The sequence below is a fragment of the Hyla sarda genome, chromosome 5 (genome assembly GCF_029499605.1).
Source record: "Hyla sarda isolate aHylSar1 chromosome 5, aHylSar1.hap1, whole genome shotgun sequence".
Classification (NCBI taxonomy): Eukaryota; Metazoa; Chordata; class Amphibia; order Anura; family Hylidae; genus Hyla; species Hyla sarda.
The window spans coordinates 80345164-80364691 of record NC_079193.1 but is presented as its reverse complement, the minus strand read 5'-3'; the positions used below and the strand labels follow the sequence as shown (position 1 = coordinate 80364691).

Sequence of the window (19528 nt, the reverse complement as noted above, 5' to 3'; positions counted from 1 at the left end):
ATCAACTGCTTAGTAGATACACTACTTGTCCATCTATTCATCACTAAGATATTATATCAGCTGCACCAGAGAAGGACATAATACCTTTTTCAGACCGGTATATTTTTTTAAATTTTTTAATAATTTTTTATTAATTAATTTTTTTTATTAATTTTTCTATTATCTATGATTGTTAGAACAAAGTCTTCCCACTTTAGGTGATCAATACCACTAGGGCCCAGTGGAACATTCACCTATATATATCTGTGCCAGGATTAGAATAATTTTATACAATTTCATCAACTGTTTTATATATGTTTAATAAAATTTATATCAATTGAAATTTCTCTATATTATTTTTGAATTCATTGTGTACCCTTCGGGGTAAAATCCTAGAAGGATTGGTTATATATTTTCTTTTCATATATAATTTACAAATCTGTTTAACTTTCCGGAGCCAGTGGATATATAAAAAAAAGTTTTTGCCTGGAATACCCCTTTAAAGCTTTTGCCAAAGCTTTCTGTTTTTTAATTTCTCTGCAACTTCTGATCCCGTCGCCCTCTGAAGAAAGACTTGACGGAATCCCCATAGACTTGTATGGAACTAGTATGGAGCAAGTCACAGGATCAGAAGTTGCTTGGAAATGTTAACAGAAAGCCTTGCACTGGGGCAGTCATTAGAGGTACCCTTTAAGCTGCCACTTGAACTATCTGAAAGGGGCTTACCTCTCATTTGAGAACACATGAAAACTATTTAGAAAAACTATAATCCCTAAAAGTAAGTATTGGTTTCCATGCTAGATTTAAAGGGGTACTTCGGTGAAAACCTATTTTCTCTTAAATCAACTGGTGGCAGAAAGTTAAACATATTTGTAATTTACTTGTATTAAAAAATCTTAATCCTTCCTGTACTTATTAGCTGCTGAATACTACAGAGGAAATTCTTTTCTTTTTGGAATGCTCTCTGATGACGTCACAAACACAGTTCTCTCTGCTGACGTTATTATAATAATAATAACACTTTATTTATTGTTGTCCTTAGTGGGACTTGAACCCAAGTCCCCAGCACTGCATGGCAGCAGTGCTAACCACTGAGCCACCATGCTACCCTTAGCATACATCTGCTAAAATGGACAGAGATGTCAGCAGAGAGCACTGTGCTCGTGATGTCATCAGTGTTCAGCAGCTAATAAGTACTGGAAGGATTAAGATTTTTTACTAGAAGTAATTTACAAATATGTTTAACTTTCTGCCACCAGTTGATTTAAAAGAATAAGGTTTTCACCAGAGTACCCCTTTAACCTATGAAGGAACAGGGCACCATTGCAGATTAAACATTCTGTACGTCTTCTAAGTAATGAAGGTGCATTATTACAATCCTCTCTGCAGATTTTATGTTAATATACATTTTTGCTTTCTCAGTTGCACATGCATCATTGTTCATTCAGAATTCATCTGTCACCGCTTGCTGTATAGTCCTGATGCTGGTATTCTCCTATAAAAATGAAATAGAACAGATTTGGCATGGCTGGCTTACAGTAAGTCTGGATGGTGTGTGATTTCCCAGCTTTATTGTACAGCTTAAAGGGGTTGTCGAGGATTAGAAATACATTCCTGCTTTCTTCCAAAAACAGTGTCCTATCTTTCTATAGTATTCCACAGTGTAATGCTTGATATCATGGATGAATAGGCATTAGCTGTAATACAAGCTGTGAATACAGTGTTATGTTTGGAAAGGATCAGCCATGTTTTTATCTTCCTAGACAACCCTTAATGTGAATTTCTGCCTTTTAACACTAATTTCTGCTATGATTTTTATAATACTTGGGGCTCAGTTTTTGTGATACAAAGCCACAAAGACCTTGCGTCTTATACACACTTCGAGGCTATGTGCATGGTATTTGTGACTGGTTTTGGGGCCATTTTATGTACTAAAAATGGCAGCCCCAAAATCCACCATTTTTTCGCTACCATTGAACACAGTATTGCAGACATAAAATTAAATGTTAAGCCCTTTGGCCATTTACATGCCAAAATACAGCATACTTTTAGCGTCAAGTTGAAAGTTGTATTATGAGCCTTTTGAAAATAGATGTTTTGGGCTTTAGCTTTTGCTTTAAATCAAAAAACAGTTTAAAATACATTCCATGAACAGCACAGAAAATTTTCCAAAAGCAGAAATTTTTTTTAGACAGTTTTGCAAAAATACACTTTTTTTTTTTGGCATAAACTACATCCCAAAAATCTTAATGTGCACAGAATTAAAGTAGTCATAGAATTAAATGATTATTCTGGTTGCCTGTGACCAATTTAGGAAGAGCTAGTAACAGCCCTTTTTACATTTCAGTTCATTACATGCAGTAAGCTTTTCAGCTTCCACTAGTGATCACTGCAGGCAGCCAGAATTCTGATTTCACATTGTAGTTAGGATTTTATGGCAAAACTCAGCATTTAATTCCTGCTAAATAAAGGGACTCCAGACGGAAACCTGATATCGCCATTAATGGGACCCCTGGGGATCTGTTTGTGTCTGATTGGCAACAGTTTTTCGGCCTTAAACAAAATCTGCAATGGAGGCACCCGAACACAGCCTTAGAATGAGATGTGAACGAGGCCGTAAAGGGAAATTGACCATAGGTTCATCCGCTCTCTAACCCTGTGTATCTGGAGCCAAATTACAATGAGATATCACTTACCCGGATCGTGGTCCAGTATTGGAGATAAATGTCATAGCTGGCATTGCTAATCTGAAAATGTTCGGCTTTGCCTAATGGAGGCGGGGCCCGGCATTCCTATCTATATGCCCTCCTTATGAATATTTATGGTGCCCCTTTGCCCATGTGAGTGTGAGGTAAGCGGGCATATTGGTGCAGGGGTGATGGAGGCAGGGAAGCTGGGTATTCCAGGTCCTGCCTCCTTTGTGCAGAGCCAGCCATTTCTAGATTAGCAATGCTGGCTAATACAATGGGTATCTCCGGAATCGGACTGCGGATTCAGGTAAGTGATACCTCGTTGTAATCCGGTTCATCTGCACTATAACTTTGTGTATTGGGTTCAGTGCGGGTGAACCAGGTGTCAGTTTCCCTTTAAGTAGCATGTTGGTTTTTGGTTGTTACTCAGCTGAAATTTACAGATCTTATCATCTAAACCATAGATATTAAAGTTCAGTAAACTATCTAAGTACTTCAATGCTTATCCATTGTTTGGGAGCTTCCTTAAAGCATTAATGACTAGAACAGTGCTATCTTGGCTCATATATAGCTAGCGCGTGGCTTGATGTACATATCCATATTTAGCCTTTTCTACCCACATACACTTCAGTGTGAGTGTTGCTGTGGTTTACAAGAGTAGTATGAGTGATGCAATAATTATATATATATTTCTAGTTCAAGTGTTATATTATTGCTCACAGGTATTCTGCTATGGAGTGGTTATTATTTTAGCAGATCTGGCGAATCTTGCAAGCACGGCATTAACTATAACCATACAGAAAGATTGGATCGTAGTTATCACGGGAGATAACAGAAGTCAACTGGCGGGTGAGAGTTGTAAAAATAGAGTATTTAAGAATTAAATTTGTTCTTCGAGACATTAAAACTGCTTAAAAATATTTCTGCATTCTCTACTATCTGCGCAGTTGTCTGACAGCCAGACAGCCAACCTAAGTTATGGGAAATCGGTTATATGTGCTCACAATATGTAAAAAGAACAAAAAAAAAAAAAAAAACAGACATATTTTTTTTACATCTGCGTAAGTAAGAGACAGGTCACCTTTTTACACGGCTGGGAAAAATGTGTCTTTTTTTTAACATATTGTGTGCACAGACAGCCGATTTCTCCAAGACTACACGGAGCATTAATGTCAAAAATACGGACACAAAATTTGCACGATTTAACAGACGTATTTTTTTTTTTACAATGATATACGCCTAAAAATACACTGTGTTAGCCTAGCTTAAGCAGAAAAAAACAAACAAACAAAAAAAAATGTAAAAATGTTTTACTTTGCATAGCCATATTCTTTATATTTTTTGTCTGTGGAGCTGTGTGAAGGCATGTTTTCTGCCCGGTGAGCTGCACATTTTATTGGTACCTTTTTTGGGGTAGATGGGACTTTTTTTGTTTGCTTTTTACTTCATGTTTCATGAAATCGGAGGTGACCCAAAAACGATTTTTCGGACACGGTTTTCCATGTTTGTACAGCATTGGGCCTGCAGGATAAATAACATTATATTATGATAATTTTCCTATGTGGCAATGCCAATTATGTAATTTTTTATTTTTGTAGTTTATATTTTTTATTGCAAAATGGGAATGGGATGGGAGGGCGCTTCTTTATACAGTCATGGCCATAAATGTTGGCAACCCTGAAATTTTCAGTAATTCTCACTGAAAAGGGTTTTGCTATACACATGTTTATTCCCTTTGTGTGTATTCAAACTAAACCAAAAAAAGGGAGTGGACATAATGTCACACCAAACTCCAAAAATAGGCTGGACAAAATTATTGGCACCCTTTAAAAAAAAATAAGATTGTTTCAAGCATGTGATGCTTCTTTATACTCACCTGGGGCAAGTAACCGATGTGGGCAATATAAAACTCACACCTGAAAGCAGATAAAAAGGAGAGAAGTTCACTTGGTCTTTGCATTGTGTGTCTGCGTGTGCCACACTAAGCATGGACAACAGAAAGAGGAGAAGAGAACTATCTGAGGACTTGAGAACCAAAATTGTGAATAAATATCAACAATCTCAAGGTTACAAGTCCATCTCCAGAGATCTAGATTTGCCTTTGTCCACAGGGCGCAACATTATCAAGAAGTTTGCAACCCATGGCACTGTAGCTAATCTCCCTGGGCGTGGACGGAAGAGAAAAATTGAAAAAAGCTGTCAACGCAGGATAGTCCGGACGGTGGATAAGCAGCCCCAAACAAGTTCCAAAGATATATAAGCTGTCCTGCAGGCTCAGGAAGCATCAGTGTCAACATGAACTATATGCGTTGACATTTAAATTAAATAAAATGCTATTTAAATTAAATGAAACGCTACTGACACAAAGACATAAAAAACAAGACTACATTAATGTGATCTAAACATTTGTAGGAAAATGTTATGTCTGTTATTCAAAAACTGAAACTGAATTATTCATTTATTCTTGCTTTTGGGACATATTCTTTGATGCTTTGGTTATGCTTAAGGCTGTATGAATATGGATGAATTTGTTGTTTGAGCTTTTATAATCAGTATACCCTTAGATGTAACATTTCCTCAGTTTTTAATTATTGCCATTTAATTGTGTTATGAACAAAAACTAAACATACAAAATTAATAAGATATTATAACCATTTGTGGATTTTTTTCAAAAATAACTAACTCTAAAATAGAACACCCATAATCAGTGACGTATTTACCAATAAGCCAAGAAAAAACCAATCAGAGCTCAGCTTTCATTTTACCTTTGGATCTGTGATCTTCTGTATGGAGCAAAAATTATCCAAAACCAGCACTTATGTCTGTGACAACTTACCATGGACATAAGTGCTGTCCCATTGATAAATAGGACTTTCCTGATGGATTCTGGCTGGAGATTATGTTTAGTCCTCCGATGTTTGAACTGTGCCCAGCAAAACCCAGTGGAATGGAACAATGAAATTTGTGTAAGGATTCTCCATAGTGTGAATGGGGCTTAAGGCAGCATGATAAATCTCCCCCCGTGAACCTATGTGTAGTACTATTTCTCTCTCTTTACATATACTATAGAGTTCATACAACATTCATATTGTACTATTCATAGAGTGCATACAGGATACTTGTAGAGTACTAATACTTTTGGAGCGCATACAGGAAGAATAAAAAGGAACAAATAATAATATTAAAAAGAAAGAAGAATTGGTGGGGACAGTGGAGAAGAAAATTCAGGAAAATGAGATCCCACATCACTATGTAGTTAGGGAGATCTTTGCAGCTAAGGGATTAGTTTCTATACAGGTCTGTGGAGGAAGATAGGAGAACTCAGCTTTAAAAAACTAGGGATGCTGAGTTACCAAATGCCAGATAACAAAGCATCCTGGGAAATACAGCTGATTGACTGGCACATGGTTCACTTTGGTGTCAACACACAGAAAGTAAAGAGACTAGTGCTGCAGACAAATTATACTTGAGAGAGGTGTGTATAACTCCAGGGCTTTATCATTTTCCATTTGTGAGTTAATCCCTTTAAGCAATATATGAGGATCTGCGCTGAGTTGAATAAAACATTCAATATTTGAGAATGCAGCTGTAGATAAATAGTTAAAACTGGAACGTTACACCAGAAAAAGTCCCCATGCAGCCAGGGGCATATCTACAGTTCATGTTGTCCTGAGCACTCAGGCTGAATACACCCTATTAGGGTAATTCCACAAGCATTGGCATTTTTTGTGTAAATCTGTCACAAAATATGCAGCAAAACCACATGTTTGCCATTTTTTTGCAGATTTACCATGGATCTCACATCTACACAAAGTGCTTAAATCAATCATTAATCCACATTTTTTTTTTTTTTTTTTTTTTTTTTTTATACTCACTAGTGCTATCCCCCTCAACACTGCCACCCTAGGCACAGACCCAAAGGTGCCTAATGGCAAATAAAGCCATTGCATGTAACCTCAACCTTATGTATAGCTGGCAAAGCTTGTTATAAATCCCAGGATTACTGCAACACAACTTCAATGTCTCCCTATTGATCAGTGGTCATAAGTGACTTGGTGAAAATCACAAATGTTTCAAAATGGTTGCCTGTGACTTTTTTCCATGACATACAGTGGGGGTAAAAAAAAGGTTTTAGTCTGCCACCAATTGTGCAAGTTCTTCCACTTAAAAAGATGAGAGAGGCCTGTAATTTTCATCATAGGTATACCTCAACTATGAGAGACATAATGAGAAAAAAAATCCATAAAATCACATTGTCTGATTTTTAAAGAATTTATTTGCAATTTATGGTGGAAAATAAGTATTTGGTCAATAACAAAAGTTCATCTCAGTACTTTCTTATATACCCTTTGTTAGCAATGACAGAGGTTAAACTTTTCTGTAAGTCTTCACCAGGTTTGCACACATTGTTGTTGGTATTTTGGCCCATTCCTCCATGCAGATCTCCTCTAGAGCAGTGATGTTTTGGGGCTGTCGCTGGGCAACACGGACTTTCAACTCCCTACAAAGGTTTTTTATGGGGTTGAGATCTGGGGACTGACTAGGCCACTCCAGGACCTAAAAATGCTTCTTATGAAGCCACTCCTTCATTGCCTGGGCGGTGTGTTTGGGATTATTGTCATGCTGAAATACCCAGCCACATTTCATTTTCAATGCCCTTGCTGATGGAAGGAGGTTTTCACTAAAAATCTCACGATACATGGCCCTATTCATTCTTTCCTTTACACGGATCAGTCGTTCTGGTCCCTTAGCAGAAAAACAGCCCCAAAGCATGATGTTTCCACCCCCATGCTTCACAGTAGTTAAGGTGTTCTTTGGATGCAACTCGGCATTCTTTCTCCTCCAAACAAGACGAGTTGAGTTTTTACCAAAAAGTTCTACTTTGGTTTCATCTGACCATATGACATTCTCCCAATCCTCTTCTGGATCATCCAAATGCTCTCTAGCAAACTTCAAACGGGCCCAGACATGTACTTGCTTAAGCAGGGTAACACATCTGGCACTGCATGATTTGAGTCCCTGGCGGCGTAATGTGTTACTCATGGTTTGTTACTTTGTTCCCAGCTCTCTGCAGGTTATTCACTGGGTCCCCCTCATGTGGTTCTGGGATTTTTGCTCACGGTTCTTGTGACGAGTTGAGTTTTTAACAGAAAGTTCTACTTTGGTTTCATCTGACCATATGACCTTCTCCCAATACTCTTCTGGATCATCCAAATGCTCTCTAGCAAACTTCAGATGGGCCCGGACATGTACTGGCTTACGCAGGGGGACACGTCTGGCACTGCATGATTTGAGTCCCTGGCGGCTTAGTGTTGGTAGCCTTTGTTACTTTGGTCCCAGCTCTCTGCAGGTCATTCACTAGGTGCCCCCTTGTGGTTCTGGGATTTTTGCTCACCGTTCTTGTGATCATTTTGACACCATAGGGTGAGATCTTGCATGGAGCCCCACATCGAGGGAGATTATCAGTGGTCTTGTATGTCTTCCATTTTCTAATAATTGCTCCCACAGTTGATTTCTTCACACCAGGTAGAAGTAGTGGGAGTCGGCACTCGTCACCTTGGCGTGGTGCTCGTGGACAGGTAGGCAATAGGTAAGTGGAAGAAATCCCGGCGCACACACAATCTTGATGCAAATCACCTGAAGTGTTTATTCACAAGCGTACATAGTGATACAACAGCTCACAGGACGCGTTTTGGCCACCTCGTGGCGTTCATCAAAAGATCAGTTGATGAAGGCCACGAGGTGGCCGAAATGCGTCCTGTGAGCTGCTGTATAACTATGTACCCTTGTGAATAAACACTTCAGGTGATTTGCATCAAGATTGTGTGTGCCGGGATTTCTTCTACTTACCGATTTCTTCACACCAAGCTGCTTGCCTATTGCAGATTCAGTCTTCCCAGCCTGTTGCAGGTCTACAATTTTGTTTCTGGTGTCCTTCGACAGCTCTTTGATCTTGGCCATAATGGAGTCTGGAGTGTGACTGTTTGAGGTTGTGGACAAGCGTCTTTTATGCTGACGAACAAGTTGAAACAGGAGCCATTAATACAGGTTACGAGTGGAGGACAGAGGAGACTCTTAAAGAAGTTGTTACAGGTCTGTGAGAGCCAGAAATCTTGCTTGTTTTTAGGTGACCAAATACTTATTTCCCACCATAATTTGCAAATAATTTTTTTTTTAAATCAGACAATGTGATTTTATGGATTTTTTTAACTCATTGCGGGAGATTTATCAAAAGCCGTGCAAAGGAAAAGTTGCCCAGTTGCCCATAGCAACCAATCAGATTGCTTCTTTCATTTTGCAGAGGCCTTGTTTAAAATGAAAGAAGCGATCTGATTCGTTGCTATGGGCAACTGGGCAACTTTTCCTCTGGACAGGTTTTGATAAATCTCCCCCATTATGTATACTCATTATCATTTATACTCATTATCATCATGTCTCTCATAGTTGAGGTATACCTATGATGAAAATTACAGGCCTCTATCATCTTTTTAAGTGGGAGCACAATTGGTGGCTTACTAAATACTTTTTTGCCCCACTGTAACATTAAAATTAAAATGCAGTGAGTGTGGGCTATACCATGTTGCCTTGGAGCTCTTACCTTACAGTAGTTTACAACTATCTGCACATCCTCCTAACTACATGTATTTGTTTGCATAAATCTTTATTTGTGATCTCTGTCTCCAACTTATAGGTATGAATGCAACAGTGAGAAGAATGGATCAAGTAATAAATATCTTTGCCCCATTATCAGTGGGTCAAGTCATGACTTGGGCTTCTAATGTGGTTGGCTGTGGATTCATTCTTGGGTGGAATCTGGTTTCACTACTTGTGGAATTTATCTTCCTCTCCAGAGTTTATAAAATGGTACCTCAGCTGGCTGTAAAAGCACAGCAATCCATTGGAGAACATTACTTAGAACGACAACTGGAACTCCTAAATGTTCAAGGTACAGTATATTTCAGTGAATGGCATATAGAAGAATAGAGACTCGGAACTGCCCACTAATTCTGTGTGCTGGAGGCTATGATTCAAACACTCGGTCTGCACGTGGAAAATGACAGTCCGCAGTGCTACTTTGTCACAACAGTGTGTAAAATGATAGTCCGTTAGAGAAAAGAATGCACACACCCTACTGCTGACTCTTGCATGTGCTTTATTCCAAAGATGCCAAAAACATCACAATATTCCCAATGTGCATATTGGGAATATTGTGATGTTTTTGGCATTTTTGGAATAAAGCACCTGCAAGATTCAGCAGCAGGGTGAGTGCACTCATTCTTTTCTCTAATGGACTGACAGTATATTTTTTTTTTTTTAACTCGGTTTATTGAAAAGGAAATAAAAATTTACATAAGCAGCACAGTCGCAGAATTAGTCCACATACGACAATATAGTACAATGGCATCCAAATGGAACATCGGAGTGTGTAGCAGACAACGGAAAACGTCAGTGGATACAGCATACCAAACAATACAAACTTACATATAATAACCGGAACATACTCCTTCTCGAGCACTGTATCATAGCAATATACTTGACTGCACATGGGATAGTAATCAAATGAGTAAGCAAAAACATCAGGCAAGCATTCTGTAATAACCAACCGGCCAGCGTGACCCGGTAAGTAGTATGGCATAAAGTTATTATGAGATACTTAGAGCGAAGGTACAGTATTTAAAAGGGGGAACCAAAGGAACCAGAGGTCATCATAGATGTATATGCCGAGGGAGAATAACGGGTAAGAGGGGATCCACACCAAAGTCCCCACACCTTATTAAACTTATCAGGGCAGTTTCTATGCTTATAGACCAACTGTTCATAGTGGATAATGTTATTAACCAGGTTCTTCCATTGTGAAAGAGATGGGGTCTAGGAGCCATCCACCGTAAGGCAGTGGCTTTCCTAGCAAGGAAAAGCACCTCACGAAGGAATATTCTCACGTGATGCTGCCAGGACTCCTCTGGTAACACTCCAAAGAGGCAAACCAGGGGCTCCAAGGGTACCGGAATAGAGATAAGGGAGGATAAAAAACTGATAACCTCTTGCCAAAACAATTGAAGGAAGGGACACTGCCGCAACATATGCCAAAAGTCCGCATCCGGGGCATGGCACCTATGCCATGGAGTACCGGAGTAAGGTAACAATGATGAAGTATATACAGCTGAATAAGTTTATTATTGGAGATACAGAGATGTGAGGACAGCACCTCCGTCCAGTCCTCCGCAGTCAAAGAGGGAATATGCTCCCTCCAATACTCCTCAGCAGTGTCACTAAGTTTGGCAATTTTAGTTCTAGTGAGGTGGGTGTAAAGAATAGAGATCAAACCCCTCGGGCCTTGCGATCGTAGAACACCTATAAGTGGATAGTCAGAAATAGGAGGTCTAGGGGATGGAAACTGTGCATTCAGTGCGTGGCGGATTTGAAGATACTTATAGAATGCAGTGCAAGGTACCTAAAAGTCTTGCTGTACCTGAGAAAAGGTCTTAAGAGTATCCTTACTATACATGTCACCCAGTCTAGTAACCCCGTGTGCAGTCCAGAAAGGGGGGTCTACGGCATCAGTCAAGTGCGTAAAGTGGGGATTATGCCATAAAGGGAGATCGGCCTTAATGTCGGAATAGAAAACAGTTCACTGCGATTGTCGCCATACCTACAAAGCTAGTTTATGCAAGGGAAGCAATCTACGAGTACGGGGAGGGGCACCCTCCACAAACACCCTCAAGGAGGTAAAACCCAGATAATGAGCCAGATGGTGTTCTGAATTAGGAAGGGGATCAGATACAAGCCAATGCCTAATATATCGGAGCTGTCCCTCCAGATAATAACACTTAAAGTCAGGAAGTGCAGCTCCTCCCATATCCTTAGGACGCTGTAAAGTAGTAATGTTCAATTAAGACCTACCCGAACCCCAAATAAAGGGGATCAGTAATGAAGTAAGGGACTTAAAAAAGGAGACCGGGACCGGGTTGGAGGAGTGTTCTAACAAATAAAGGAGTTTAGGCAGTCATCTTAACTAAATTGATCCTACCAGAGACCGTCAAAGGGAGTGCTCCCCAAACCCTAAACTTATCCCTAACATAAGAGAGACTAGACTGACAGTATATTTTTAGTATAACTAGTATTATATACAGAGCAGCTGTGGAAAGTACAATGGAGGGAATTTATAATTTGTGTTACACAATTTTTTGGTGGTAAATAGTTGCACATTTTTGCGCAATGACAAATGTATACATGCTGTATTTAGACTCATTCAAGAAAACAACATGAATGTGGCATGGTTAGATTTTTGCAGCGGTTGAGGATGTATCAACTGCAATTTTTTTTAAATGGTCACAAATTTTTGAGCAACCTCACACCACAGAATAGGTGACAAATGTAAAATTGCTGGGGCCCCCAATGAGAACTAGAATGGCGTTTCCAAAAGTTACTCCCACCACCACAAAGCTAAAAATTCATTTTCAACTGCAGTGAAGAAATAGAAAAAAGTGCTAGTACCCCCATTCTATTGATTGGTGAGTGCCATATATATTAGAGATTGACCGATATCAATTTTTTAAGGCCGATACCGATAATCTGCGACCTTTCAGGCCGATAACTTATACCGATATTCCGGTATAAGTTATCGCTATTACACCCCCGCCCCCGGCCCCGCAGATCATTGATTTAAAGTGGGCGCTTTAAATCAATGAACTGCAACGGCTTTTGCGGGGCCAGAGACCGCCGCCCGCTTCTCTCCCCCTGCCTGTCCTGAGGTCCTCCCTAGTCCAAAACCACCACCGCTGCCCTATTGCCTCCCCCATCCCCGGTTTTACAATTACCTGTTCTCGGGGCCCGTGGTCCGCGCTACTTCTGGCTCCGGCGTCGTCCTGAGCTGTCACTGTGCGCACTGACGGTGACGTCGCGTTGAGGACGTCACTCGTCATTGCGCAATGCACAGGACACCGCAGGACGTCGCAGGTACAGGTAATTATAAAACCGGGGATGGGGGAGGCAATGGGGCGGCGGCGGTGGTCTCTTGCCGGGGAGGTAGGGCGGGGGGTCGGGGCATTATCGGCAAGGTAATTGCTGATATCGATAATGCCCAAAATTGTGATTATCAGACGATAATATTGGCCAAACCGATAATCGGTCCATCCCTAATATATATATATATATATATATATATATATATAACCTTGCCAATTTGGCCCCTCTAACCCATTGTGGGCTGGCTATCTTTGGTTAGCTAAGCCCTGAGAACTATAAATGTTCACCAAAAGCATCTTACAGTTATGGCTGCATAACCAGGCCCCCCATTAAACTTATTTCTAGATCTATTTGAAATGGGGATTTTTGTTGGACTCTAAGGTCCTTTTGGTGTGCCCAGGACCCACACACACTACATTCCCCTGCTGTAATATTTCTCTAAGTAGAGACCACATTATGTATGGTTGGCTGATCCATCATAGGAACTGTGTCTACTTTAAATGTTGGGAAACTTGTGACAAATCAAGATATATCCGTAAAATGGACGAAATGTTTAACAAGCCAATGTACTTAACATATAGGAGTAGAATAATTGTTCATCTGTCAATTAGTGTTTGAGAATGTCATACTACCTTTTTTCCCCCATTTATTTCCCTCTTTCCATCCAACCTTCTGAGAGTCTGAGAAGAGTTCAGAGTCCACTAGACTGTTCTTATTAGAATAGTATTAATTGGATTTATTTGTAACATCAAGGTTATGTGCTGTACTTTAAGGATCAGAAAACTTCTGGCCATTTTTCAGCCATGAAATTAACCCATTTTCATGAAGGTATTTTACAGTCATTTTTTGGACTAAAGCAAAAACTATAGGCCAAAAACAGCTCAAATAGGTGCCAAACTACAGCCATATTTTGGCACGTAAATTAATTACACATTTATTTTTTTAAATGGCCTTGGTATGTTAATTGACCATTGAAGTTCCATGTTCTATCTTAAGAAATTTGCCTCTAATAATATACTTTTATTTTGTAGGTGATCTGCCAATCTGCTCGGTCATAGGAGACTTTATTGGTACACCAGTCATTCCCAGTGTATCCCGTGAAGAGAAGCCCCGGACTCCAGAGCCCCCACCAGAACATACTTCAGCACTTCCAGTTTGCTTGCAAAAAGTACGCCGAATGTTGCGTACCTGTACAGATGGCTGGAAATCCTACTACAGACAATCTGTCTTTTTAGCAGGTTTAGGATTGGCCTTCTTGTACACCACAGTCCTGGGCTTTGATTGTATTACTACAGGTTACGCCTACACTCAGGGGATAAGTGGCTCTCTGCTCAGCATACTCATGGCCGTGTCTGCCATCTCAGGATTAATGGGCACATTTCTGTTTACCATACTAAGAAGACATTACGGCTTAGTGGTCACAGGAATTATATCCAGCTGCCTCCATGTTAGTTGTTTAATGCTTTGCGTATTTTCAGTCTTTGCTCCAGGAAGCCCGTTTGACTTGGGCATTTTCTCTGTCATTATGGGTGTGAATTCTTCTTCAAACACTGAGAAACTGCATCAGAACCAACTCCATATTTATCCATCTCAAGGGAATATTAACCAGCCTATCCTCCCAGACCGCTCCTCAATCCACTGGACTAACAATACTGTGCTGTTTGAGAGTGTACGTGCTGGCGACCATCCAGACTCCTATATCTCAATCATACTGCTGTTTTCAGGAGTAATATTGGCGAGAGTGGGTATGTTCACACTGGCTGCAATTTATTTTATACAATTTATAATGTAATCACAACACTCTAGGCTGTGTTCACACAGGTTTTTTTTGACAATTTTTTGGCTCTAAAATGACCATAAAATAGTTGTTTTACTGCTAAAAAATAAAAATCAATAGTAAAACGCTTGTTTGTTCATACATACAATTTATGCCTGTAATATTTAAAATTAAGCATCATGTGCTTTTTATGGCTGTTTAGAGCCATAAAATTGCCATTTTGTGAGTTTTTTTTGTCCATAACTTATACACATTAAAGAAGCAGTCTTGATTTTGCACACAAAAATGCATACAAATACAACCACAAAAAAAAAAAAAAAATCCCTAAAGAAACTTTTTTGAGAAATGCATGCCAAAATGTTGGAGATATATCAGGACTAGTAACTTGCAAAATTTGAGTTGTACCCATAACAACCAAATTTTACCATTTATGCCCAAGGCCCTTCTGAAAATTAAAGGAGTGGCTTTGGGCAACTCCTCCCTTTTTCCTTTGCATGGGTTTTGATAAATCGACAATTGTCAACTATGATCACTTAAATAATTTGTGCACATTTCAAAAGCAAAATGTTATCTATATGGAATTGGCATATCTTTATATAGCTCAGGTCATTGATTCTGTTAAAGTTCTTAAAGGGGTACTCCGCCCCTAGACATCTTATCCCCTATCCAAAGGATAGGGGATAAGATGTCAAATCGCCAGGGTCCCATTGCTGGGGACCCCCGGGATCTCCGTTGTGGCACCCCGCTATCATTACTGCACAGAGCACACTCGCTCTGTGCGTAATGACCGGCGATACAGGGGCCGGAGCTTCGTGATGTTACGGCTCCGCCTCCTCGTGACATCATGGCCCGCCCGGGGTGCCGCAACGGAGATCCCGGGGGTCCCCAGCAGCGGGACTCCGGGGATCTGACATCTTATCCCCTATCCTTTGAATAGGGGATAAGATGTCTAGGGGCAGAGTACCCCTTTAACACCTAATACTAGTGTACACTTGGCCCAGCATGCATTTTTTTTTTTTTTGAGAGATGCTTTGCTGCCCAACAGCTATCTGCTATGTGGACACCTTTACTTTCTGTTTAACTTGAAAAGTGATAGCTTGGATACTGAAATACATTTTTTATTGGTTTCCTAAAAGACTGTATATGTGTTTCTGGACCCGTCAGTTACTTCAGGCCCTTTAAATACACTGCACAAAAAAATAAAGGGAACACTAAGATAACACATTCTAGATCTGAATGAAGGAATTAATTAATCGTATGAAATACTTTTGTCTTTACATAGTTGAATGTGCTGACAACAAAATCACACAAAAATTATCAATGGAAATCAAATTTATCAACCCATGGAGGTCTGGATATGGAGTCACACTCAAAATCAAAGTGGAAAACCAAACTACAGGCTGATCCAACTTTGATGTAATGTCCTTATAACAAGTCAAAATGAGGCTCAGTAGTGTGCAAGGCCTCTACGTGCCCGTATGACCTCCCTACAACACTTGGGCATGCTCCTGATGAGGTGGCGGATGGTCTCCTGAGGGATGTCCTCCCAGACTTGGACTAAAGCATCTGCCAACTCCTGGACATTCTGTGTTTCAACATGGCGTTGGTGATGGAGCGAGAAATGATGTCTCAGATGTGCTCAATCGGATTCAGATCTGGGGAACAGATGGGCCAGTCCATAGCATCAATGCCTTCCTCTTGCAGGAACTGCTGACACACTCCAGCCACATGAGGTCTAGCATTGTCTTGCATTAGGAGGAACCCAGGGCCAACCGCTCCAGCATATGGTCTCACAAGGGGTCTGAGGATCTCATCCCGGTACCTAATGGCAGTCAGGCTACCTCTGGCAAGCACATGGAGGGCTGTGCGGCCCCCAAAGACATGCCACCCCACACCATTACTGACCCACCGCCAAACTGGTCATGCTGGAGGATGTTGCAGGCAGCAGAATGTTCTCCACAGCATCTACAGACTCTGTCACATCTGCTCAGTGTGAACCTGCTTTAATCTGTGAAGAGCACAGGGCACCAGTGGCGAATTTGCCAATTTTTGTGTTCTCTGGCAAATGCCAAACGTCCTGCACGGTGTTGAGCTGTAAGCACAACCCCAACCTGTGGATGTCGGGCCCTCATAACACCCTCATGGAGTCTGTTTCTGACCGTCTGAGTGGACACATGCACATTTGTGGCCTGCTGGAGGTCATTTTGCAGGGCTCTGGCAGTGCTCCTCCTTGCACAAATGTGGAGGAAGCGGTCCTGCTGCTGGGTTGTTGCCCTCCTGGTAGCGCCTCCATGCTCAGGACACTATGCTAACAGACACAGCAAACCTTCTTTCCACAGCTCGCATTGATGTGCCATCCTGGATAAGCTGCACTACCTTAGCCACTTGTGTGGGTTGTAGACGCCGTCTCATGCTATCACTAGAGTGAAAGCACGGTCAGCATTCAAAAGTGAACAAAACATCAGCCAGGAAGCATAGGAACTGAGAAGTGGTCTGTGGTCACCACCTGCAGAAACACTCCTTTATTGGGAGTGTCTTGCTAATTGCCTATAATTTCGACCTGTTGTCTCTTCCATTTGCACAACAGCATGTGAAATTGATTGTCAATCAGTGTTGCTTTCTGAGTAGACAGTGTGATTTCACAGAAGTGTGATTGACTTGGAGTTACGTTGTGTTGTTTAAGTGTTCCCTTTATTTTTTTTTGAGCAGTGTAGTTAGATGCAGCAGCAGTGACCAGGGCATCTAAGGCTACATTCACATTACTGTTGAGCTCAGTTAGGAAAGAATGGGAGCAGAGAAAAAAAAAGACATTTTTTGTCCGCTAAACTCTCCTTAAATAATGTACTCCATTCAAGTCATTGGGATCAGTCGGGACCCGACACTGTCCGTTTTGAACGTAGCCTAAGCCGTTAGACAGAGGGGGCAATAATGCATTTGTGGGGTGCAAAGTGACTAATTATAGCCAGAGGTCTAGCAAAGGTCCCCATGCCTATCCTCTTAGTACTTCTATTACACCTTGCAGTATGTAATAGGATTGTGCATACAGCACAATATACATATTTTTATCTGATTCCATCCCACAAGAATCTCAATTCATTATATGGTATTTTTAATGGTGCCATTAAGAAATAAATACAAATATGGCAATGACAACTAGGAGATTAGACGTAATCTGTCACCTGCAATTCACCTTCCAATCTGCTGACGCTGTTGGGAAAAGGAGACATGATATCATATATCTGTCTGTGAATTGCTGAGGCTGGGACATTTCTTCCCCCCCCGGCCTTGTCCCTGCTTGATTGACACTCAGCTGGAACTCAAGCCCTGTTTCCATATCTCCTTCAAGTGAATATAAATTATGCACAGGTGCGGGCGAGGAAACGGGGCTTGGCTTCCACTTGACTTGTCAATCAAGCAGGGAAAGGGCTGGGAGGAGGAGCAATGAATTGTTCCAGCCTTCTGCAAAGTCAGGGGTCTTTAAAACGCCTCTTTGCACCAGAAAATGAAAGGCTTTTTACATTATGGAAGCACAGACAGATATACCAAATGTAACATATGTCTCTGTCTAAACAGCTTTCTAACAGTGTCAGCAGTGTGGAATGTGCATTGCAGCTAACAGATTCCTTTTAAAGATGGGAATGCAAAATAAATGAAAACACCATCTCCAAATAGCACTGTGGTTGGAAGGATTTAAGTGGATGTATAGATTAAGTATGTAATTATATTAGTTATAACTAGAGATGAGCAAAGTTACAGTAATTCGATTCATCACGAACTTCTCGGCTCGGCGTTTGCTGACTTTAGCCTGCATAAATTAATTCAGCTTTCAGGTGCTCCGGTGGGCTGGAAAAGGTGGATACAGTCCTAGTAGAGAGTCTCCAGCCCACCGGAGCACCTGAAAGCTGAACTCATTTATGCAGGCTAAAGTCAGCAACTGCCGAGCCGAGAAGTTTGTGACGAATCGAATCACTGTAACTTCGCTCGTCTCTAGTTATAAAGATAATATATAAAATATAAAATTAACAGTAGTCTTATTTTACTCTTTTAGCTAATGCTGGTTGTAGTAATGTTTCATATTTTTTATCTCTTGTAGGTCTGTGGTCCTTCGACTTGACGGTGACTCAACTTCTCCAGGAGAACATTCCAGAATCAGAACGTGGGGTTGTTAATGGAGTGCAAAGCTCAATGAATTACCTGATGGATCTAGTACATTTCATTATGGTCATTCTCGCTCCTCAGCCTCAGCAGTTTGGGCTCCTGGTTATCATCTCGATCCTGTTTGTGATCGCTGGACACACCATGTATTTTTTTTATACCAAAAAATATAAATCAAAAGAGAGGGAATCACAAAATACTCCTGCCTGATAGTCTTGTGACTAACCATTTTTAAGTAGCTAGTACTCCTTGTAGTATAATCTTTGTAGTATGAGTTTTAGCATGAAGTGTTGGATAACTTTAGCAAACCTGTCCAATGTTCACCTAATCTGTTCCATTTCTTTTTATATTTTTATTTTATACATGAACCACCATATTCCATATACAGATTCTATCAACTTCACTGGAAATAAACAACATACATTACTTAAACACCAAAAGAAATACTTATGTCTGTATTATAAATGTTTTTAACCATACTGAAACATCTGGTGGACAACTACTATATGGGCTACTTTTGTCCAAAGAAAGGGGCTTTGGCCAGATTTGTTACAGAAATAACCCTTATAAATCTATAGTTATATTACATTTGTAACTTGGTCAGTATTTCGCATGAGTTTTTTCAAATTACAAATGCACTATAGAACCCAACTTCTCCAGAACATTCCGGAATCAGAGCATTGGGTCGTCAATGGAGTACAAAGGTCAATAATTTACCTGGTGGGACTAGTACATTTCATTATGGTCATTTTGTAGAAATTCTGTGTTGGATCTTCTTATCGAGGAAATTTATCTGCCAAAAGAATAAGCTCTCACATTCTGGGATGGCAATTTCTGTGTGGTCCTTGCGCTGTTTGTATCTGTGCTGACCGTGAGCAGAACTGCCATCCACAGATTCCTTAATGTGAACCTAGCCTTATGGTATGTTTACTTGTGTGTATATTGTTCACATGGCCGAAAG

General features: G+C 40.5%; 1 protein-coding gene across 3 annotated transcripts in view; it reads left to right on the top strand.

Annotated features, from left to right (window-relative positions):
* LOC130272551 (solute carrier family 40 member 1-like) overlaps nucleotides 1-18999 on the top strand; it is a 59326-nt gene extending 40327 nt beyond the window's left edge. For all 3 annotated transcript variants that reach the window (XM_056518402.1, XM_056518400.1, XM_056518401.1), the window contains 5 exons: nucleotides 1402-1517; nucleotides 3392-3518; nucleotides 9361-9615; nucleotides 13667-14380; nucleotides 18506-18999. In XM_056518402.1, the coding sequence (XP_056374377.1) occupies nucleotides 1402-1517; nucleotides 3392-3518; nucleotides 9361-9615; nucleotides 13667-14380; nucleotides 18506-18777 (1484 nt within the window). In that variant the 3' untranslated portion in view covers nucleotides 18778-18999. The remainder of the gene's footprint in view (nucleotides 1-1401; nucleotides 1518-3391; nucleotides 3519-9360; nucleotides 9616-13666; nucleotides 14381-18505) is intronic.
* The last annotated feature ends 529 nt before the right edge of the window (nucleotides 19000-19528 follow it).